General features: G+C 43.8%; 1 protein-coding gene across 1 annotated transcript in view; it reads left to right on the top strand.

Annotated features, from left to right (window-relative positions):
- ARHGAP10 (Rho GTPase activating protein 10) overlaps positions 1 to 24,241 on the top strand; it is a 280,473-nt gene that overhangs the window by 85,675 nt on the left and 170,557 nt on the right. The window contains exons 4-5 of the mRNA XM_036240821.1: positions 12,745 to 12,816; positions 22,773 to 22,874. Coding sequence (XP_036096714.1) covers positions 12,745 to 12,816; positions 22,773 to 22,874 — 174 coding nt within the window. The remainder of the gene's footprint in view (positions 1 to 12,744; positions 12,817 to 22,772; positions 22,875 to 24,241) is intronic.

The raw sequence follows: 24,241 nt of genomic DNA, 5'->3' as shown, positions 1-24,241 counted from the left end.
GTAAGTAGTTTGTGCTGAAAATATTGCCAACCTTGATTGTGCAAGTGCGCCTGTAGCGGAGCGGGGAGCCGGGTGTGGTTGGCCGCATTGCTATGCGCCTCTGTCGCGCCGGCATTCCTGAGACGTTCCCTGTGGCAGGACAGGGCGTCCTTACCCTGGTGGGCTGCTGGCCAGGAATGGAATGACTTTTAACATAGTGCTGTAGTGTTGATGATGTTCTTCAAAAGGGCTTCGTATTGTATTTACTTCTCTGCATATATCCTTTTATCACATGAGTTAATTTTGTCCTCTGAAACACGACTGCTGAGTTTCTGGGGGTGATGGTGAATCCGGGCAGCTGTCGAGGAAGGGCAGCTTCGGGGAAGGGGGGATCACAGGAGAGAGGAGGGCTAGCTTGCCGGATGGTGCACAGAAGGAGCCCCCCTCTCATCCAGAGGGGCTGGCAGGCAGACCGGAGGGGGTGTCTTTTCCACCAGCTGCACCCCTTCCCCACTCGGGCAAGATGACCCTGTGCCTGCTCGGACTCCGGAGGCCGCCGAGACCCTCTTCCTACATTTTTGTTCATGTTGTTTTTCCCCACCACAGATTTCACTCTTAGGGAACCCTGGGCCAGGGAACGCTTGCGGGGCCATCTGCCTTTAGCTCATGCCCTGATAAGGAAGGCCTTGGCTTCTGAGAGCCGAGGGCTCTGGGTAAAGGTTTGGAGGTTCCAGGCCAGGCTCCGGTGCTGCCTCCGCCTTCCGCTGCCCTCTCCGCTCGTTTCTCACCATTTCTTTCATTGTCTCAGATGTTTTGCAGTCATATAGTGAGGTGGCTTTGATGTCTTTTGGGGTTTTTGGACAATGATTTTTGTCCCAAATTTTCCTCCTTTTTTTTTTTTTTTACCTTCAAAAGTGTCTCATGATATTATTAGAAGAACACATGCTGGTTAAAAGGAACTAAATCTTTTTTACCTTGTGGTAGAAATTTTCATGGTAGTCTTTCTCGAGTGCATCCGAGGGCAGTGGTCCTCAAAGCGTGGTCCCTGGCCCATCAGCATCAGTATCACCTGGAAATAAGCTGGAAATGCAAACTCTGGGGTGGGGCTCCCGGCCTGTGTCTTAACAAGCCCTCCAGGTTATTGTCAAGCCTGCTGAAATCAGAACCACCGGCCTGGGTGCCCGTGGCCTCTTGGCTGGCACCTGGCCTTGGAGCTAAAGCTGTCTGAAAGTTTGATGTGCTATAAATCGCCTTTTAATGACTTTGTCTCCTACAAGGTTCAAATAATCTTTATAAATCTAAGCTTTGACCTGTGATTTCCAAAGGATTTTGGACTCTATCTGGCTGGTTCTTTTGAGGGGCACAGGTTTCTGCCGCTGGGAATGGTAGTGTTACTTACTGTGTACTTGGCGTTGCTTGTGAGTTCCGTACCTCGGGCCTCCCATACCGTTGGGGAGACTGTGCCTTTGATTTCATCTGACTTCGTCTTAGACTCTGTATCGTGTACCGGGCCTGTGTTAATCAGTTCTTTGACAGATAAAGTGTCACCTTCGGTGTGGGTTTCTGTTGGCAGGCACGTTCAGATGGGGAAAAAAGCCATCTCGAAGTTATTTATGAAAACATTTCTCCGTTTAGTTTAAAAGTTGTCAGGGACCTAACTTTATGAAGAATTTTCCTCCTTGGAACTGGCTTTTACAATTTGACTTCATTGTTTTTTCATATAAATCCTGTTGGTTTTTTTTTTTTTTTCTGGTAAACACCTTATAATTCAGTCAGAGGTGGCTGTCATTGTGAAAGCTGACTTTGGTTGTTGGTGTGTGTTTTCTTGAGAATATGCCTTTTGAGAGTTGGGGTCATACTGACCCCGAATCCAGTGGAGATTACGGTCAGGACTAACTCAAATCAGAACTCTAAAGTGAACGAGGATGTCTTCGGCAAGAGGCCTGGGCTCCTTCCTTGACCCTGTGGTGGGAGGCCATGCCTCTGACTCAGTGTTCTCTCTGCTGGTGACTCACTGTCATCTGTGGCCTCGAAGCCTTGTCATCCTCAGATCCTACTTCCCTACCGAAACTGATGTTTCCTTTATTTAATATCCTGGGCGTGTTCTCTGTTTCTGAGGAATCATCTGGCTCTTCGGCCACAGAGTTAATACTGACGTGAAAAGAGCCCAAAATAGACCTGAGTCCTCTTCCCCCACCCCACCCCTGACATAGCAGGGGCACCAGAATGTCACCAGCCTCCCCACGGAATTGTCTAATCCAGAGCAGGGGTTCCATTAGTGGGAATGAATTCAGCTGGATGTACAGTTTCATGAGAAAACTACTGTGGGTTGAGCCAGGGCACCTCAACTCATTCTTCAGATTCTGTCAGGAAGTTCTCGGGTATGGCCTTGGTTCCTAAAACAAAGAGCTGAGAGAGAACGTAGGATACCTTACATTTAACCACTTGATTAAAAAAAAAAAAAGGTGGGAAGGTACTGGAACTGAGTGAGGTGGAATGATTTGATCTACATCCCAGAATAAGTTGGCAATAGCAACTATAATCAACTCTTTCTCCTATCTTCTGGTCCCCAAAGACATCATTCCTTGCCTTTAGCTCCTTATGAGGTGTGATGCCCTTCCCCCACCGTTAAACGTGGGTGAAAGGGATGTGCACCCTCATAGCTGCTATCCACCAGGCCAGTCTCAAAGAAGCGTGGATTTGGTTGTGATTCTCCTGGCCTTGGACAACTGCAGTCTCTCAGCATCTCAGTCACCAAACCATTGAAGGACCGGCTAAAGAGGAAATATGAATCCTTGTGGTTGTCGGAAGACCTGTCAATGGGACTTTCTGGTTAGGTGGAGGAAGTGCTAATACAGTGTCTAAAGAGTGGGTGCCATCAAGGAGGACAGCCCTGGATACGTAGTGGAGCACTCCTTCGGGCAGTAACGCGTCCCCAATATTTTTGACAACACAGAGGAACAAAATACATAAGGAAAGTCGGATATCGGCGACTGGAACAAAACGGGATTCCGAGAAGTTGGACTCGGAAAACGTTTTAGAAATATTTGAACAAATTGTTTACTTATTTTCTTTTTTATGTACGCACAAGAGGGATACATGGTGAAAATATATGTAGCTCTCAAAGAGCTTTCTCTGTAAACGTAGAAACTCCAAGTGCGAAGGTATTAAATCAAGCAATTTCAAGCAACTTTTTCTTCCGAGTATATAAAATGATGGGGTGTTTTACTATTGGTGGCATTGGATTTAATGAAATAGAGCACTAAAACGGTGGTGGGCTCCCCAGGAACACCAGTGGCCCCGCCAGTGTGGGGGGAGGAATGTGGACTTTGGAACTGTGGCGGCTCTCAGATCTCCAGTTGCAGGGAGGGTGGTTGACCAGAGTCCCAGCTGCTCTGTGGTTCCCTCACTGCCTGCCAAGGCCAGGCTGCTCCTGTCTGTCCCCAGCCAGTGAGTGAGCACAGCAGGGGTGCTAACGCAGGCTCATTCCTGGGGACTGGAATCTGGTGACAGGGAGTCCCTGTGAGCCTTGCTGAACTTTCCCTGCAAGGCGCTGCCGTCTCACGTGGTCCACCTTCCTTCCCTGGCTCCTTCCCTGGGCCCAGACCTGCATCACCGGCTGACCGCCCTCCCAGCCTCCTCTGGCTCCCTCCCCATTTTCTCTCACGGAGGTTTCCCTTAATAAATTTCTTGTGTTTTCAATCCCGTTTTGGTGTCTGCTTCTTAGAGGAGCTGGGTTAACACACACGCAGACTGTTTTGAGTCAGAGGTAATGGATAAGGGGACTCAGCAGCGTAGGTGTTCATGGTTGCTTCGACCCCCATCAGCAGGAAGTGTTGCATTTGTATAGAAATGCTCTTCTTTCTGTGATCTAAATTTATGGGGATTCCCACTTCATTCACAAACACACGTTTTGAACGCTTGCGTGGACTGGGCAGTGTTCTAGCACCTGAGAGGACAGCTGGAATTAGGCTTTCGTCCAGGTCAAGGTGCGCGGCTGCCGGTTGAGTAGTGGAGAAAGAGGTCTGAAGAGCCCCTCTGTCCCATGGCTCCCTTCCCCTCCTTCTCCCTGGCCACCCAGACAGCCCAGGCGTCTCAGCGGGGCTGGAGATCTCCGTCACTGGTCACCGGCTTCGGTGTTCTTTTCCGAACAGCCTCCCTCTCCCCTATTGTCTCGATTCAGCAGTTTATTGCTGTATTATTCAGGAGGTTCCATTTCTCACTGTGCTACTGAATTATACCATTCACTTTAGAAGTTAAAACGTCCTCTTTTTTAAAGCTAAAAACCAAAATTGCCAATTCCCTCCTGGTACTTGTACAGCTGTCTTGACAGGCTTATCTTTCATGTACTTCTATGGGCTTTGACTCCTTCTCATAATGTTCTGCCCAAGTATTTATTTTGTTTTAAAAATAGAAGTTAGTTCCCTATTGTCTCTCAGGCACAGATGGAAAGAAGACCAAGGTTGAATTTTCGAACATCCCTATTAGGTTAATTCATTCTTAATATAGCCAGTAGCTTTTTTGTTTTTCAATGTATTTTTAAAAATTTTTCCTAAGCATGATAAAAAATATCTTTAGAATTGATTTGATGTAAATAATATAAGTGTAATGACTACTTTCTTTTTTGATAAATGTTCTTCAAAATTGATGCAAGCTCTTATTTTCCTTCAAACAAACCCAAAGATATTTGTTCATAGAAGATAGACATTAAGGAAATCTTAAAGTTATGTGATCCACTTACCGAACTTTTTTTCAGAAGCAGGTCATGGCCAAATATTCTGGGAATCAAGTCAGAGAGCAGAAGTGGTCAGAACTTGAGCTCAATTCCTCTTGTTTTGTTAGGTTTGAAGCTAGTTAGAATTTAGGATTGAAAGTTGGTAAGAACTCTTATTGGGGACTTTTTACCCTTGGACCGTCCGAAGGAAAGCAGACGTGTGGTAACTGACCAGTGAATTTGGCATCTATATTTTACACATTACGATTTCTACACATTCAGTGAGACTGCTGTGGTTTGGAAAGAATCAGACATTTAAGGAACCATTCCACATTAATTGGCTTTTAATTTTCAGGCTTTAACTTCATTAGTTAATTTATAGCACCTCTGTACTCATGTTCCAGTTCGAACCTTGTGTATGGGTTCATTAAGAGTCTCATTAGTTCTCAGCTGGTGTATTTGAGCTATTACCAAACAATTTATTTTGTTTTTTACATTTTTTTTTTCTGCCAGGAGGAATAGCTTAGCCTCAGCTATGCTTAAAAAATACACTATCATACAGGTATTTCTTTATTTGGAAGTTAAAAGTGCTTCTACTGTGACATCCCCTCCCTTGTTACTTAATTATGTAAGTAGAGGAAAAGCAAGTGTTGTTATTCCTCCTTCACAGTTTTGTCAGTATCAGAATCTCTGTTCTTTCTCTTCTTATTTCAGTGACTAAAAAATAGGTGGGAGGACTTTATTATCTATTTTAATTTTCCTGTTAAAACTGGAGCCCTGATTGGTGGGGGAAGGCACAGTCCTGGGAGAGACTGGTTGATGGAGAAGAGGGAGCAGAGGATGAGTGTGGATGGAGAGGAATCCAATTCATTAAACACAAGTTGGTTTCATCAGGAGAAAACTCTTAGGAATATTAAGAAGGATAGTACTGGAAGCATTTTGACAAGAGTATTTAAGGTTCTAAAAATATTGAAATAATCCTATGTTAGTCTGGATTCTTGTTGCAAGGTCTGGCAGTTTTGCAGAGAAAGGGAATTTATTAAAGACTGTTAGGTAGATTGCAGATCTTTATAAGGTTTTGGGGACTAAGAATGAGGCCCCAGATCACACCACAGAGCTGGGCTTGGAGAAGACATTCTCCACTTTGCCATGGGGTATAAACAACACCAGCAACACAACAGTCCCTGGTGGCTGTTGGTACAGCTATTGCCTCTGGAAACGGGTGAAGTGGCTACTGCACTAGAGTCTCTGGTCACTGGTTCCCTAAGCACCAGCTTCCACATCCAAGTCTTGGGTGGGAGCATCTGATTAGTGGACTCTGGCCAGATGCCAGTACCTCGCTGCAGGATGTCTGGGAAAGCCAGTGTCGGTCATTTTTACCACCTGCAGTGGAAGGTGGCTTCTGCCTCATTAGGGAGGAGAATTCCTCCATCCTGGGAAGGGCTTTCAAGGGCCTGGTAGCCCAAAAGGACAGCTATCTACTGCCTGTGATGTTCATGCCTGATTACGCGGCAATGCCATTTCCCATGGCAAGATTAAACACATTTATTTTGGGATAGCTTTGATGTACAAACTTTTAGGTGTGCTTAGGCATGTCTGCTAGATAATCACATGTCTACTTTCACTACTTAGTTGATTACTTATGTGTCCGCATTTTAAAATGAAACCACCAGTGTATAATTTAGGAATAGCTTCCCCACTTACTTCATGAAAAAGTTATTCCAACTCTTCACAGCTTAGCCAGTAGCATGTTTATTTCAGACTCATTCCGAACGCCTCGGCTCGGCCCTGCACTCCTCTGGCATCCTGAGTTCTTGGACATACAGCAGCACCTCTTCAAACCTCTTTCTGATGCTTGCATTGGAAATTGTATCTCAAGCCACAAATGCTCATTTGCAGCAAATTTAGTCAGTCTTTTAAAATAAATTTACCCGAGGTGTGTTTTCATGATTTTTTTTTTTTTTAATGTAACCACTTGCCTTTTGAACTGATCTTTACAGAAACACAACACTGATAATTTTGATGTCATCTCCAGGATAAAAACGAAATCTTCTTAATTTCCCTTATTTTTCTAACCCAGAACTGTTGGTGATCTCTGAGCATCTGAAATGAGATGTGATTGGGGCCATTTCAGGCGAATATTCCTCAAACAGTTCTTTGTTGATCAAAATAATGGAAAGGGCACTCCTTAAGGAAACATCTTTAAGAATTCTTATATATAAAAAAAAAGATAAAAAAAAATGATTGTGTAGAGCAGGGGCAGTTTTGGGGAAATATCCCCTGTATTTGGAGCTGTTTGTGATGGTAGTTCCTTGGCGCCGTTCCAAGGTTCTGTTTCAAGGAGAATAAGGGATATGTCTTTGCCGAATGGCTACTTTGCTGCTTTTCTTGATATTGGGATTGGAAAGTAAAGTTTTCCCTCTAGTCTGATGAAATGGGAAGTATCTGGAAGGTCATGGGAGAAAACAGTGGAAATTCTCCTCTGCTCTCAGATAATGCATTCCTCTGGGGTCAAGAAGACTTGGAATCCAGGCTTAAAATACCGAGGGCCTTGGGAAACAGACATAAATCCTTCTGCCTTATTCAGCTAGTCTGTTCTAGTTAGTACTGAGTGATTAGGAAAGCATGATCAGTGCTTATACCAATTTATTCATGGCCTTACCTGGGCCGCGTCTCTAAAAAAAAATTGTTATGAAAGATCATCGGATGTACTTTTGCTTTTTTATTGAGTATGGGTTTTGGCTCCAAGTCCCATTCTCTTTATTTTTTTCCCCCAATTTTTATTAATTTATTAATTTATTTTATTTTTTATCCTCACCCGAGGACATTTTTCCATTTTTTATTCAGATAGAGCGGGAAGGAGAGAGAGAGGAAGAGAGAGAAACATCGATGTGAAAGGGACACATCGAGTGGCCGCCACCCACACGACCCAACCAGGGCCGGGGACAAACTGCTGCCAAGGTACATGCCCTTAGCGGGAACCGAACCCGGGTCTCTGTGGATCGCAGGCTGACGCTCTAACCGCTGAGCCAAACCGGCCAAGGCATTAATTTATTTTTGTTACAGTTGTTTCTCCTTTCCCTCCCCAGACACCCTCCTTCTCATCCCCCCCAACCCCCGCATTGTTGTCTATGTCCATTGGCTATACATACATGCATGTAAGTTCTTCGGTTCATCTCATCGATTTACATCGGGGACTTGGCCTTTGATCTGAAACGTGGGGGCATTTATAGTAGTGGCTGTGGTCTGATTCTCTGCTCATCAGCCACGTTCTCAAAGATTTGCCCCAGCTCTAGCTCACTCAAACTGTAGAGGTGGGTAAAGGTCCCACCTTGCCTCTTCTTCTTTGTAGACATTTAATTTCTTGTATCCAAATGTATCATGAAAAGGGGTTTCAGACCTGACTAGTGGGGAGAAGTTGAATCCCCCAGACTGTCATGTGATATGCTTGTTCTTTCACGCTGAGTTGTGAAGTTCTAATGGTTCTGTGGTTTGCCCTCACACGTGATAAGGCAACGCTGAAGTGTAGTTTGCCCCTCTGCTTCTGCCTGTTGTATGGAATCCTGTAGTCAGAGAGAGGGATGGGACCTCAGAGGTCTCGGGGCCGAGTTTCGCAATGCCCGCAGTTTGTGACAGTGTCCCTGGATGATGGTCCTCTAGCTTCTACTTGTTTATGTGGAAGGAGCTACTGCTTGGTCTGTGGTCAGTCTTAATGAGTTCCTCTTGATGGTAAACCCAAATCTGTTCTACAGCTTCTCCCCATTAGACCTGTTTTGTCCTCTTTGAGCAAATCAAAATGATTTTTCCTCCTCCTCTACGGTACTCATTTAAATATTGAAAGGCAGCTTTCATAGCCCCTCTAAATGTTCTCTTTATCCCTGATCCCAACACCACTGACTTTCTTACCAGATGTGAGCATTTTGGTCACGTTCCTGCTTTGCCCCATTTAGAAAATGTCTCTCTCAAATGTGGAGCCGTACTGTAGAGATGGGCTCTGATCTTATGGGACAGAATTGAGTGATCACCTTGTTTGAATTTGAACAGTACATGGAACCTTGGTGTGTGTGTGTGTGTGTGTGTGTGTGTGTGCACGCGCATTATCGTCTAGGCCAATTTGTGACTACTTGGGTACATGCTCAACTTTCAGTTAACTCAAATTTTTAGGGGTTAAAGCCATTCCTTCCTTTTGTTAATCCTCATCCAAAGATGTGTTTTCCATTTTTCTTTTTGGAGTGGAAGGGGTAGGGAGGAGAGCAAGAGAGAGAGAGAGAGAGAGAGAGAGATGTGAGAGAGACATGTCATTTGGTTGCCTCCTGCACGTGCCCTAACCAGGCCCAGGGATCAAACCTGCAATCTAGGTACGTGCTCTTGACCAGGAATCGAACCTGAGACCCTTGGGTTTGTGGGTTGACTCTCTAACCACTGGGCAACACTGACTGGGGCTAAAGCCTTGATTAAGGCCCACTGTTAAATTCACATCAACTGTTGTTAAGATACCTCTTACACGTGAGCCTTTCTGCATTGAAACCCCACAGATTGCTGGTCCCAGGCAGGTTCTGTGGCGCCCCTGGGAATCCCTGCTTTCAGCTTGAGAGCTGGTTGAACCGTGATTCTCTCTCTCATCCAGTAGTTCAACCTTCCCTCCCAATGTTTGATCCCCTGCCACTGTGGTCAATGTATTTTAAAAATATATACCGTTGGATAAGAGTAAGTAGGACATCTTATGTCTTGATACTCAAGATGATTCTCTTAGGCAGGGTTGAGTCAACTGTGTCCCATGGGCCATATCCAGGTCCCTTACTGTTTATGCAAATGACATTCTGTTGCAACACAGCGACGCTCATTCACATCCATATTGTGTGAGGAGCGGCAGGGTGGAGTGGTTGCCGCTGAGGCCATATGGTGGCAAGGTCTAAATGACTTACCACCTGGCCTTTAAAGAAAAAGCTGGCGCCCCTCCTCTAAGGTGAGAGTGACTGATGAATTCACAGACTTTCTGTTTCTAAGCGAGGCTATCGCAAACCCTCTCCAGGGCTCCTTAGCAAAGACTTTTCATGGCTTCTTTTTGTGTGGTGGTTTCAAGTATTTTATGAGAAGAAAAACATGGTTAGATGTGTACTTATAAAATCACATTCTATATTTGCTTCCTCTCTCTTTACATGAGCTGATGGATTGCTAACATGTTGGTTTGGAAAGCTTTCCTCGGCACTGTTACTTCCGCCGTCTCTTGTAAATTGGGAAACTGTCATCACCAGAAATTGTCTTTCGAGTTGCAGGGGTGGCTCGATTTGGTGTTCATTTGTGTCTGGGGAAGGAGAATTGTGTCTTGGCATTAAACCTCCGTGACACTTATTACCGAGAAGTATTATACAATACTTCTGTGAGATTATAAAAGGAAGTGCGAGATCCCGTGGAATCTTCACTCTATTTTGAGAAAAAGAAGAAAAAAAATCCGTATTGCTCAACCAGCATTGTCTTACTGAAGCGTTTAGTAACGACACGATTTTGTTCTCGGATAGACCGTTAAGGTTCAGTTCACCAGTTACACAGTCAGACTTTCTTCAAGAAAGGCGGTAATGAATTCTCAGTAAGAGTTATTTTTCATTAATTTGTTGCTGTTGTTAAAGAATTGGATATGGTGGTACCTGTCACAACTACAGCTTTCCTTGTTTGGGGAAGTTGCTTACTGACCCACACGCAGTAAGACAGAAACCCTTTAGATTCCTTTCCCGCCGTGGTGTCAGCCCCGCCGGGATGTCAGATATTACATCACATTGATTCTTCGAGGGAAAGAGTGTGATGACCTAAAAATCGCTTTTGTGTAATCTTTGTGGCCTGGTCTTCTTTGAAGTATAGAGTATGGAGTTTTAGGGTTCACTTTTTTTTTTTTAAATCCTCACCCAAGGATATGTTTTAATTGATTTTTTTTAGACAGAGAGGAAGCGGGGGCGGAGAGAGAAACATTGATCGGTTGCCTCCTGTATGTGCCCTAAACGGGAATCAAACCCACAACCTTTTGGTATAGCGGATGATGCTCCACCCAACTGAGCCAGCCGGCCAGGGACACCTCCTAGTTCTTTGTGCCCCAGCCACACTGGCCTTTCGCTCTTCCCATGATGCTCTTCACCCTGAGCCTCGCTCCAGCTGGTTCTGGCCCGAGACGACTCCCCTCTCATTGCTTGTCTTAGCTTCAGAGCCCTTCCCCCATGAAACTCTCCCCTGGAGCCCTTTCTCTGTGGCTCCCTTGATAAACCCTTCACCACACCCCACTTTCCTCCATCCTAAGGAGTTGCTAGAATTTGCCGTTATTCATCGACTCATGTGTCCACGTGTCTATTGTGTGTCTCCCTCCTGGACAGTACATTCCCTGAGGGCAGGGTCTAGACTGGTTTTGTTCACAGTTGTTTCCCCAGCATTGGGCACTGAATGCTCAACAGATACTTCTTTCCTGAAAAACAGTTTCCTGAGATGGCCCCTTGGAGTGGGAAGCGCAGCTTGGTACTTATTGCAGTTGTATGGTGGCTAAGCTTGGGCTCCCACTGACATGACATGGAACCCCTGTTCCCATGCCCTGTGATCTGGAGCGGCTGTCAGCCCTGGGATTCAGCATGCACCCTGGGCCTCCACGGGAGAGGTGTGAAGCAGCCACACCAGTAGGCTGGACCCAGACACGCTGTCTCGGCGGGGACCTGGCTCTCACAGAGCGTGCCTTCCTTGGATTTGAGACGTTGTGTGTCAGCTGGGCCATTTTGAAATGCATGGCAAGCACCGCTCGCGTTTGCTTTCCCGGGTAGGACGTAGGGCGTTCCACAGTTTGGGAAAGCTGGCTTCCCCTGCTTTGTGCTTTAGTATAAAGGACCCTGGTTTGCCACTGCTGCAGGTACAGTAGAGAGAAGATAAAATTAACCTGTTTTGAAGATGATCCCATTCCCTTGGCTGGTTGTTGCATCTTATTTCTTCCTCTTAGATCTCTGTTGCCCAGCTCTTCGACACCTAAGTGGCAAATTTTCCAGGTGGGGGTGAGTGGAACCCAGCTGCCGGCCTGGGGCAGAGTTCAGACTCTGGGCATCATCGCTGTTCATGAGGATTCCCTATCACAGGGTGAATGGTCTCTTTGGGAGAAACCCTCACATAATGAGACACTGCAGAGGCGTCTGGTTAAATTAGGAACCCTTTCCTATTCTGAGTCACTTAATATTTTTCCTGTAATTTTGAGCTTGAATTTCCAGGGGCATTTTATTTGTTTGTTTGGAAAAATAGGGGTGGCACGTTGTTGTCAAGTATTTTGAGGTTCCCTTTTCTATTCTGGATATTTCTGGTCTCCTGGAAAGAGACGTGGAGAAAGCCACTAAGTCGCCAGCATACTGATGTTAAATGCAGTCTCCTTAGGTAAATATTTGCATTTCAGCATTGTCTGTTGTAGATCCTGTCCCAGCACAAAAGCCCCACACCAGCCCGTGGTTGGAGTCCGTGTGGCTCCTGTCCTGTCGCTCGCCCCTTGTGCCCTTTGCCAGTGTGCCCAGTGCTTACTGACTCGAGCTCCAGGGGCTCTGTCTGCTGGTACCTAAAATCCGCACAAGGAATTTTCAGCAGTGAAGGGCAGACTGAGTGTATTTAAACTTGTAGTCACAAACCTGGCCCTTACCATAATGTAGTCTGATAACTAATAAAGGAATGTAATTGACTTTTAAATTTCTGAGGAGGGGGCGGGGGGAAAACACCCTCAAACAGAAGTGTTCTGTTCACGGATGTGATAGACCCCCTTTGTGGTGTAAAGACAAGCACCTCGCTATTTCCCAGCTGTGTGGGGCTGTGGGGCCCATTTCCCCGGCATGTCACCCCACCTCCGCTTCCTTGAAAATATTTATGGAGCTCTAGCGTGTCCATAAATTTAGAAGGGATTCAACGGCCGCATTGGGAGGGTGAGATAAGGCAGCTAAATGTGGTGTTCATTTATTGCTGGGTGGGGTGGAAGAGGGAAACGCAATACTGACTTTTTCCTTTTTGGAAACCTAATCTGATGTTCTTTTGTTATCACTCTTGTTCTCCAGGCATTAAGTGTAACTGAAACCCTGATTAAACCCCTGGAAAAATTCAGGAAAGAGCAACTGGGAGCTGTCAAGGTGGGTGTCTAATTTGAGTACACTTGTAAACAGGAAATGCAGACGCCTCTCTGCTGCTGCTTCTCTGTGCACTTCAGCCCCACCGGCGAAGGTGCTGCTGGCACAAACCATCTGTTGTTTTATGTTTTAAATGTGCATTTTCCCCTTGGGGGGTGGATAGGAAATAGAAAACAAAACAAGAACACCTGGGCAGGACCGTGAAACCTCTCCTAGTCTTCTTGGGCTACACTGTTCCATAGAGTTCTGTGAGTACCTTGAACGGAACAGTCTGTTTACCCCGAGGGGAAGTGTCTGTCTCTGTAAGAGGGGCGCATTGTGGTGGGCCAGGCAGCATTGTGGAGATTCCAAACGCTGCTGCCCGCTGATGCCCTTAACCTAGCGAGAGGCTGTTAGGTTATCGGGGTGTGATTTCCTGCCATTTAGCAAACATTTACTGAGCTTCTGGCACATGCCAGAGTGGTTATCAGTGCTGGGAGTCCGAGATGAGCAAACCACACTCCGCACTCGCTGTGAGAGGGAGCTGGGATTTTGGGGGTGAAGCGGCGATCTTGCCCCAGGGAGCCTGGGATATATTTAGCAACTACTAAAATTTTCTTTAGAACCGAGGTTTGAAATGATCTCAGAAACACATTCCACCAACTTTTCCTGAATTCTGTGTGTGTGCTCGAGGGAGAAAAAGTAACATTCTGTGGGTTGTTAACCGTTTTTGGCTTGGCCCAAGGAGAAGAGAATAACATCAGTTTTAGGTAGGGGAGAGAGTTTTAAAAAAATTTTTTATCCTCACCCGAGGACATTTTTCCACTTTTTGTTCAGACAGAGTGGGAGGGAGAAAGAGGAAGAAAGAGAGAGAGAGAAACATCGACAACCAGGGCCGGGGACAAACTGCAACCGAGATATGTGCCCTTAGCGGGAACCGAACCCTGGTCTCTCTGGACCGCAGGCCGACGCTCTAATCGCTGAGCCAAACCGGCCAGGGCGGGGGAGAGAGTTTTTATATTTGTATTTTTTCCACATGGCTTGGGTATATGAGGTGTTTTATTTTTTTAAATCTTTCTAAATATAATATTAAAGTTTTTTGATACAAACTAACTTAATGGTCTCAATGGCTGTAGCTTTGAGGATGGGCCCAAAGAGGGCCAAGTTTTTAGTTGCTATTTATGGAATCAGTTTTCTTTTAAGTGATTTGTTAAACTGTAAGACACTTCTTTTTGACATAGTATTTTACAGTTTTTAGGCATTTTTCTTTTTCTGTTCTCACTTGAGGATATGTTTATTGATTTTAGAGAGGGGGAGGAGGGAAGAGACAGAAAATGATGCAAGAGAGAAACTTTGATCATTTGCCTCCCGTATACATACCCCTGACCGGAAATCAAACCCGAAGCCTATTTGGTGTACGGGGTAACGCTCCAACCAACTGAGCCACCCTGCTGGGGCTGGGGGAGGTCAGGGATGGCACCCACCCAAGTTCCCTTCCTGGGATTGTTAGCTGACCTTCATGAAGCTGAGCTGTGCCCTCTGGGTTTGCCCAGGACATTGGTGGTCTGGTTTCACACCTGTGACCTAGACACGTAATGGGCTTTAGTCTCTGATCTGTACAATAAAGGGCTTGGGGCTCTGACTGCTTTATTTGGTAGTTTTATAATGTTTTATCTTGTCTTAGGCTGTTTTAAAACTGGAACATCTTGGTTCTTTTCTCTTTTAACTTTTCATTGGTAGGTATTGAATGTAAACAAATGTCTGTTTCTTATTTTTCTTTTTTGAATGGGATGATGGAAGAGGTGGGCAAGAATTATGTTCTGGAAATGAAAAATGCAGGTGACTTGATGACTAAACATTTTCTTTTTAGTTACTGTCTACCCTACTGGGTTTTTCTAAATTTCTGACCTTGGATTTTCTATTGATGCCTCTCTGTCAGATGTTCCCAGCTTCTGATATTTCCTTGTTCAGAGTATATTGTATAAAGGAACTTGCAAAATAAATTGCCATAGGAAAAGGAGAAGTTATTTTAATAGTTTTAGTGTATGCCAGGAGCTGGTTAGCAGCCAAATGCTATCCCAGGTCTCCCTTTTCTGTTTCTTCATTGTTCTTCCAGCTTCAGGTTGATGGAGGAGTCTTCTTACTTTGTTGTCTGTACAGTATGTGTGTTGGCTGTTGTTCCTATTGATATTACCTTCAAGGAGGCCAGTCATTGCGGGCTACAGGCAGAAACCCCGCCCTTTTTATGGGCAGTTTTGTATATTACAATTAAGAGTGGAGAATGGCGATGTTCTCTTAATATATAAACATCTATGTGTTTTTGTTTTTTTTTAATCCTCACCCGAGGACATTTTTCCATTTTTTGTTCAGGTAGAGCGGGAGGGAGAGAGAGGAACAGAGAGAGAGAGAAACATCGATGTGAAAGGAACACATCGAGTGGCCACCACCCGCACGACCAACCAGGTCCCCACCAGGGCCGGGGACAAACTGCAACCGAGGTACGTGCCCTTAGCGGGAACCGAACCCGGGTCTCTCCAGACCGCAGGCCGATGCTCTAACCGCTGAGCCAAACCGGCCAGGGCAACATCTATGTTTTTTATTAGATTGTTAAATCTTTTAAGAGAAAAGACTATGATTTATTTATTTTCTAGTAGCCTCTACTCTGTCTTACTATGTAAGGTATCTAATAAATAACCAATTCTATGGATAATCCCAGAAGAACCAGGGAAGAGTTTGTAATCTGGGCATTTAATTATTTTCTACACCTGTGCTTTCTACACATTGAATCATATTTTGACAAATACACTGTCTTGTTCCACTGTCTTGTTCCACTTGCTACTTACCTGGGATACTGAAGAAAAAAACCCAAAACTCCAAAACCCAAAACTTTTCTCCTAGGTTATAAGGATCTTCTTTGAAATAGTATAAAATAGTTTTCCTGTAAAGATTAAGAAAAAAACCAAAAAGGTCTTTGAAAGTTGATCACAGCAGCCCGGCCGGTGTGGCTCAGTGGTTGAGCATCGACCTGTCCACCAAGAGGTTGCCAGTTCGATTCCCGGTCAGGGCATAAGCCCAGGTTGTGGGCCAAATCCTCAGTTGGGGGGCATGCAGGAGGCAGCCAATTGATGTTCTCTCTCATTGATGTTTCTATCTCTCTCCCTCTCCCTTCCTCTCTCTCTAAAGATTAACAAAGAAAAAAAATTCAAAAAAAGAGTAAGTTGACCACAGCAGAATTTTTTTGGATGTAAGTGACGGAATGTTTATCTTCCCTTCTCTCCTTTCCCATCTGGCTCTGCCCTACCCTCTGCCTTTATATCAAAGCTCTCAGTTCTCTTTACTCTTTTCTCCAATTTCCAGAATCCCAATTACATGTCTAACTTGGGGTTTCACCATCCTCTAAACTGCTCAGTGGCTTTGTCAGTTGGATTTTTAAAAAGCCCCGGAGTATTTTTCTACCGTTTGCTTTTTCTACGTGGATGTTCTTCAGTCACCCCGCTTTGGTTCGGGCGCATCCCTCCGCCCTGTAGGTTCTGCTGCGTTTCTCGCCAGCTTCTCCTCTGTTTAAAGAGCCCACTGCCCATCGCAGACACAGGCGGGGCCAGGCTGCGTCACCCAGGCTGCTGGTCAGTTTTCCTGATGGCCTAGCTCCGCTCTTACTTCCTCGGGAACCTGCCACCTCCCCCAGGAGGTCATCACTTATCTCCAGGTGTCCCCACCGCACTGTTGAGAGTCGTCTTAGGTTCAGGAAACGAAGACAGGTACCAAACCCCAAGGAGCCGAGTCGATGCCTAAACACACGGAGAAATACCAGGACTTGGTGAGCGCCCGGCGGGAGGATTTAGAATTGCTCGCCTGTATTTTCAAGCCACCAGGACATGAAGACGTGGCTTCCCGCCAGCAGCAGCACGTGGAAATCACGCGAAATCCTCATGTGGAAATCATCACGTGGATGCAGCTAAACTTACGCCGACGATAGAGCCTATTTAAATGCTATTTTGCAGAGAGCCAGTTACCATTTTAATTCAATAGAATAAAACGTTCAACCAGAAATGCTGAAAAAACCATTCATTTCATATAACTTCCTGCCTCAGCTGTTACTATCCACTCATGCCAAATTTCTTTTTTTTCCCCCAAGACTGTCTAATGACTGTTTAATAAAAATGGACGTTTTGCGATTCTGTAAATGACTGCAAAATATGGATTGAAAAGCAAGTCTAGCTGAATCATTTTTTTATTTTTCACTTACATTTTACATTTGGTATTGTTTTGTATTAGTTTCAGGTGTACAGTTTAGAGGTTAGACAATCATACTTTACAGAGTGTTCACCCTGATATTTGCAGTACCCACCTGGCACCGTACACAGTTATTACAATATTACTGAGTAATTTCTTCAGTGCGAAAAAGCAGAAAAGAATGTAGATTTAATTGAATTAATTTTAAAACTTTTTTTTTTTATCCTCACCCGAGGATATTTTTCCATTTTTTTTGTACAGATAGAGTGGGAGGGAGAGAGAGGAAGAGAGAGAGAGAGAGAGAGAAACATCGATGTGAAGGGACACATCGAGTGGCTGCCACCCGCACGACCAACCAGGGCCGGGGACAAACTGCAACCGAAGTACGTGCCCTTAGCGGAAACCGAACCCGGGTCTCTCTGTACCGCAGGCCGATGCTCTAACCGCTGAGCCAAACTGGCCAGGGCTTAAAACTTTTTAATAAGGAGAAACTAGTGCTTATCACATGTCACAGTGCGAGAGGTCACGGCTGGCACCTCTGTGGGGAGACTGTCAAATATCAACGCGAAAGGAACACACTGCTGCATGCTGGGTGCGCGGGCACACACCCTGTCCTTGCAGTGTTGGAATGCCAGGAAAGTCTTTCGGGAAGACCTAATTCTTCCTTGTTGAATCCTGTTTCTGCCCCTTAATTCGCTTTGTGATTTGGGGTAAGTTACTCAAGGCCCCTAAGCCTTCGTTTCCTGATCTTTAAATTGATATCACCTTGACCAGTGTCGCTCAGTGGTTAGTGTTGGCTCGCACACCGAAGGGTCTCAGGTTCGATTCCTGATCAAGGACACGTCCCTGGGTTTCAGTTTGATTCCTGGACCCCGTCAAGGTGCATGTGAGAGGCAACCAATCGATGTGTCTCTCTCTATCTCCCCCTTTCTCCCTTCTGTTCTCTCTAAAAAATCAATGGAAAAAGTATCCTCTGGTGAGGATTAACAAATAAATAAATAAAAAGACTAATGACAGCTGTCTCAGAAGGTCATCATGAGGACCAAATGCATCTGATAATGCATTTCCCATGTCTCCTGCAGGGCCTGGCATGTGGACTTGCAGTTACTTAATTATCCCCCTTTATGGCTTGCTCTGGAACAGCTTGCCAAACAAGAACTGCTCAGGTTCCTGGCCACTCTGCATGCTGGGTTCAGAGGGGACATGCCGGAGCAATGCAGTTCAGGCTTATGACCCTCCTAACCAAGGACTAGAGCCCAGGCGATGCTAGGTGACTGGAGCAGCTGCCTCCTCCTGCCCTGATAAATAGCCAGCTCTGTGGATAATTCCAAGAACTAGGGAAAGGTTTGTAATCTGGGCAATCCCTCCTCCTCTGGCAGATGTCTCCTGAATCCCCGCGGGGTGTGCAGTGAGGAGCTCCACTCTGCTAGTGGGGATAAAAGCTGAACTCACCTCTTTGGAGAGGCTGAAGGAGCTTAAAGGAAAGGGGCAGAGAGGGAATCAATAAGGCAAAGGGAGTGTCACGTGGGAAGGGGGACATTTGGTGCAGGAGTTAAGGGAGGGTGCTGCTTCCTCACTGGAGTGGGGAGGGGCTTCATGGAAGAGGTGGCATTTCTCCTGGGCTGCAGGGTGTTGGTACACTAAGGGAAACTGGTTGGCATGGATATGTAGGATTTAGTTTTAAAAGTACTCCTGCTAGGCCCTGGCCAGGTGGCTTGGTTGGTTGGAGTGTCATCGTCCTGTACACCAAAAGGCTGTGGGTTGGATTCCCAGTCAGGGCACATACCTAGGTTGCAGGTTCGTGTATTGGAGGCAGCAGATTGATGTTTCCATTTTCCTGTCACATTGATATCTCTCCCTCCTCCTTTCTCTATCTCCCCCCCCTTCCTCTGAAATAAATAAAAACATATCCTTAGGTGAGGATAAAAAGAAAAAGTGTCCCTGCTGGTATATTGCATGCAGTAGGAATCTAGTTTCTTGTATGTGTGCCATTACCCCACCTCTTTATTTAAATAACAAGGGAGAAAGAGCCGGAATCCCTAAGAAAGTATTTAAGCTCTACTCTAGACTAGCCATGCCTTATTAATAATTTGATGTTTATAGTTTGAAAATAAGCCTTTTCATTTCCTCCTCCTAGAAAATTTGTAAAATACAAAAACATTTTTAAAAAGTCATGTGGTCACTTAAAAAAAATTTCTCCCCTTCTTCCAAAACAAAACAAAAAATTCTAGTACCCTGTAGAAATGTGGATAATTCACAGTTAATGTTCAAACTTTTGTGAATTCTTTATTTATGTATGTTCTTTATCCATTTTTTGCCCGAAATTATGAATTTGTGATTTTAGCAAAAAATCGCTTAATAAAGAATGTTTTATGGGTTGCAAATATTTATTTTTCTTACATAGTAATGGTCTTGTCTCCCTGCTTAGTTGTTTGCTTTTTGGTTTGTTTATTGTGTATTTTTTGAGATCTAGAAGTTCTTAAGGCTGCTTCTGTTGCTTTTTGGCTTAGAAGGCCCTTCTCCTTCTGATGTCTATGAAAATACTCTCTTTTTTATGACTTCATTTTTTACTTGTGATTCTTACAATCCATCTGGAATTAATTTTGATAAGAAATATGATGCTCACTCCATTTCCAGTTACTCTAGCACCATTGGTTGAGTAATATATATTTTTACCCAGTGATTTGTAATGAGATATATATATATATATATATATATATATATATATATATATATATATATAATTTCTTATGTATTCAAAGGCCTGATTATTTAAATTTTGGTTCTTAGGTTTTTGAATTCCCTCTACCAGTTATACAGTGTACATCTTATTTGAGCAATTATGCTGTTTTAAGTAATAGCTCTTCTTTACTGTTTTTTTTGTTTTGCATGTGAGATTTTACGTGATTACAAGCTGACTTCCCATGAATCATATTCAACCTGTAGACATAATTTTGTTTGGCTACTTATGTCAAAAAAAAAAAAAATGTGTTGCCACTATTTAAAAATCACTCGGTTTTTCAGCTCTTCCGGAAGAACCAGAGGACATAGCCTATGTGCTAGGCCTGTGTGGTGCCGCCTCCCCATGTGAGGGCTTTGTGGTGTGCCACCTCCCACCCGCCGCCATGAGCTCCGCTCCAGCTTCCTTCATTCACTGTCTTACTGCTTGACCTGGACTTGAGTTTGTAATGCAGTTTTATTATTTACATATATTTATATTTATATACACACGCACACACACATATACTATATATATTCATTTTATTTTTATCCTCACCCAATGATATTTTTCCATTGCTTTTTTAGATAGAAAAGGAGGAATGGAGGGAGGGAGGGAGGGAGGAGGAGAGAGAGAGAGAAAGAAACATTGATGTGAGAGAGACACATCGATTGGCTGCCTCCAGCACGACCCTGACTGGGGCCAGGTATCAAACCTGCAACCGAGGTACATGCCCTTGACCGTGAATCGAACCCACAACTCTTCTGTCTGTGAGCTGACACTGTAAGCGCTGAGCCAAACCGGGTAGGGCAAGAAACACGATTTCAGCACAGAAAAGAGATAATACTATTCTATAAGGACACCGAGAACAAATGCAGGAAAGAGGAATTATCTGAGTCTTTCCCCTCTACAAAACAGCAGCATTAGTGCAAAACCACACCCGGTGGGAACGAGCGTCTCCACTCGCTGGTGGGGTCCTTTCTTGCCTCAATTCTTCCTTCACGAAGCCTTGATTGCACCACTCGCTTCATCGCAAGCCTTGCCCACGTGTTGGTTTCCATACCCCACTGTTGCTGGCTGTGCTGGGGCTTTGGATGCTCATTTGTCCCAGGCTGTGACTCCGATGAAATCATACTGGTAAAAATGTTTTCGGTATTCTGGTAGGTAGTAATCTGCAAGGACAGTGAACATTTAGCATCCTGCATGGCCATAACTGAAACTCGAGTCTCCGATCCAGTGTGCACTGTACAACATCAGCTCTAATTATTTATTTATTTTAGAGAGAGAGGAAGGGGGGTAGAGACACTGATTTGCCCTTCCACTTATTTATGCATTCATTGTTTGCTTCTTGTATGTGCCCTGACCAGGGATTGAACCCGTAAACTTGGTGTATTGGGTCGACACTCTAACCAGCTGAGCTACCCAGCCAGGGCTATCTATCAGCTTTTTAAAATAGTGAAGTAATGCCATATGTTTGTTTTACTTTATTTTTCTGCTTTTAAAATAGTTGATGAAGAGTGTGATCATGCAAAGCAGAAAACAGAGTAACCATATATCCATGCCTTGAACTTAAGAAAAAATGGTTGTAAATTAAACCTAGGGCATAAAGAAAAAGTGCTTCTATTTCAACACAGTTTGTTCTTAACACATGGGTGAGTCAAAGGATACAGAAAGTTAGGATTGGCTCTCTGAGAGCGCTAGTCCCAAAAAAGTCCTGATGTTCTCAATAATAAAACTATAAAACGAAGGTTCATGTTGTTAAATGTTTTTTGTTTTGTTTTTTCTTTTCTTTTTTTTGAGTTGTGCAGCTAGCTTGTAATTAAACTTGGAGTGGAGATGGGAAGAAATGTCAGTACCGGAGTGCCTTTCTTCTCCGTCAGTGTGGGGTCTTCAGTTCCTGTCCTAGGTTCCCACCACAGCTGTTGGTAGTCCTGTGGAGCGAAAACAATAGTGATACATGTGAAGGAATAAAATGTATGTGCTTTATTCAGTCTCTTTGCCTGATCATACAAAGATCATACCAGAAAGGGCTGGACTCGTTCATTATCCTTGCTTGAGAAAATGGAAGTTGGAAAATAGGGAAGAGAATGTTCTTTTCCCGGAGGCCTTGGAGAGTCAGGGAGAGCTTGAAGGTAATGGAAACATTTTGACAGCTTGAGGACATAATGTACCCTCATTGGTGCTCAGAAATGTTTATAAAAAAGTCTGCTTAAGTTGGCAAGCAGTGTTAGGGGACATGCTCTGCCTTTTCTGCATTTAAAATGTTGGATACTTGTTTTCTCAAAGAGTGTCTGTGGCAAAAGAAAGCGAATGCTAGTTCTACGCAGGCGAATGCTAGTTCTACGCAGTGCCTGAGAGATGTTTGTAACCTTAACCACAAGGGTCTTCGCACAGGGAAGTCAGTGTTAGTTTAGGCCCTTCAGAATGTGTTCTAGAAATCACTGCAGAGGTTGGGAAAGTAGATGGCATTTGTGGGCAGAGGATCTTATTGTTATGGTCATGCGAGAGAGAGTTTAGGTAGGAAGAACCTTTCCCAAGATTTTTTCCCCCCAATGTGATTATTATTATTAGTAGTAGTAGTATTTCTTTTTATGGACAGAAAAACTTACTTAGTTTTAAATGAATTTCATTTTTATGTCAAAATCTATAGCAAGTTTGCTTTTTTAAGCTTGATGTTTTCATTATGTATTCTTCTTTGACATTTTTAAAAAATGCGGGACAAGTGACTTGGCATTAATTCTAAACACTGACGAGTACGCAGAGTTGAAAAATCACGGGTTTGGAAAAACGCTCATTCAGGGAAAAAAGAAGAGAAAAAGTGATTCTTCCATTCTAACGCCGTCTTGATGATTAATAAGCAGTGGTGTGGGTGCAGGTAGATTTTTCAAATAACTTCATCACATTTCGTGGTGTTTCTTTCCTTTTCAGATTATTTTTCATATTTTGAGCTTCCCAATGGATTTACTATGTGTATGCATCTTTTTTCCCCCTGTTTAATCGTAGTTGCCTGTGTTTTTCTGATTTGTAGGAGGAAAAAAAGAAGTTTGACAAAGAGACAGAGAAAAACTATGGCCTAATTGATAAACATTTGAATTTATCAGCAAAAAAGAAAGACTCACATTTACAAGAGGTATTGTTTTTCTTTTTCTTTTCATTCGTTTCTAAATGTAATAAGGAGTGCATGTCTTTTGAAAATATGTGTTAATTTATTGGGGTGACATTGATTAAAAAGATTGTCGGTTTCAAGTATAGAATTCTGTAATACATCACCTGTAGATTGCATTGTGTGTTGTGCCCAAAGTCAAGCCACCTTTAGTCACCATATATTGTTTGCATGTCTTTTTTCTTTTTAAATTTATTTATTTATGAGACAGAGAGAGAAATGATTTGCTGTTCTACTTACTGATGCAGTCATTGGTTGATTCTTTTATGTGCCCTGACCAGAAATCAAACCTACAACCTTGAGGTATCAGGATGATGCTCTAACCAACTGAGCTACCTGGTCAGGGCCTGCATGTCTTTTGTTTTTTTTTTAAAGGAGCTTTTCTTTAAAAAAACAAAAACAAAACTAAACTAAAAAAAAACAAAACGGTTTATTAATTTTCGAGAGAGAGGAAGGAAAAGGGAGGGAGAGAGAGAGAAACATCAATGTGAAAAGCATCTATCTATCGGCTGCTTCCTACACACCCTCTACTAGGGATCGAGCCTGAAACCTGGCCATGGGCTCTAACTGAGAATCCAACCAGCAACGGTTTGAGGCATGGGACAACGCTCAACCTACTGACCCACACTGGCCAGGAGTTAAAAACGTTTCATCTAGGATATTAGAGATGGAAAAAAAAAAAAATGAACATGTATTCCCCTGAACTAAGGAAGAAGAATTCTTGTGGAAAAAGACACAAAATAATTAATGCATCTTGTGGCGATCCATTCAGTGTGGATTCATAGTATTACAATATTATTTTCAGGAAAACAGTCATTAATTGGCTTTCAAGATTTCTTGAAGAAGTGAATGGAACTTAATAAGCCTCACAGACCATTTTGCTTTTATGTGAAGGCAGCATTAATCGTATTTAACGCTGGAGATTGAGGAGGTTCCGCCTCACTGGAAGGCGGACATCTGTTTTACTTTTGTTAATAGACTCTTTTTGTTGTTGTTGTTGAGGGAGTCTACATAAGGAGAAAGGAATTTATATCTTATCTCTAATTTCCTTTTCCTCATTTCTAAATTTCCTGCCGCTTGCTTTCCCCCTCTTACACACTTGAATGCAAACTCAGTGGTTTTCAGTTGGGAACATATGCTTTCATTAAAAATAATGCTCTGTGCAGCTGTTAGGCTTGACTCATCCTATAAAATTGTGACTTTTCCCCTCATTTGCTTATTTTTAAACACATAAGGAATCCAGGCGTCACCGGCCACTCCAATACTCTTACTGAAGAATCCTCAGACAGACATAAGCAACAGGACGAACCTGGGATCTTGTTAAATGTCAGACG

Source organism: Molossus molossus, unplaced genomic scaffold, assembly GCF_014108415.1.
Source record: "Molossus molossus isolate mMolMol1 unplaced genomic scaffold, mMolMol1.p scaffold_m16_p_4, whole genome shotgun sequence".
Taxonomy (NCBI): domain Eukaryota; kingdom Metazoa; phylum Chordata; class Mammalia; order Chiroptera; family Molossidae; genus Molossus; species Molossus molossus.
The sequence above is the reverse complement of the archived record's forward strand: the minus strand, read 5'-3'. Positions and strand labels throughout refer to the sequence as shown.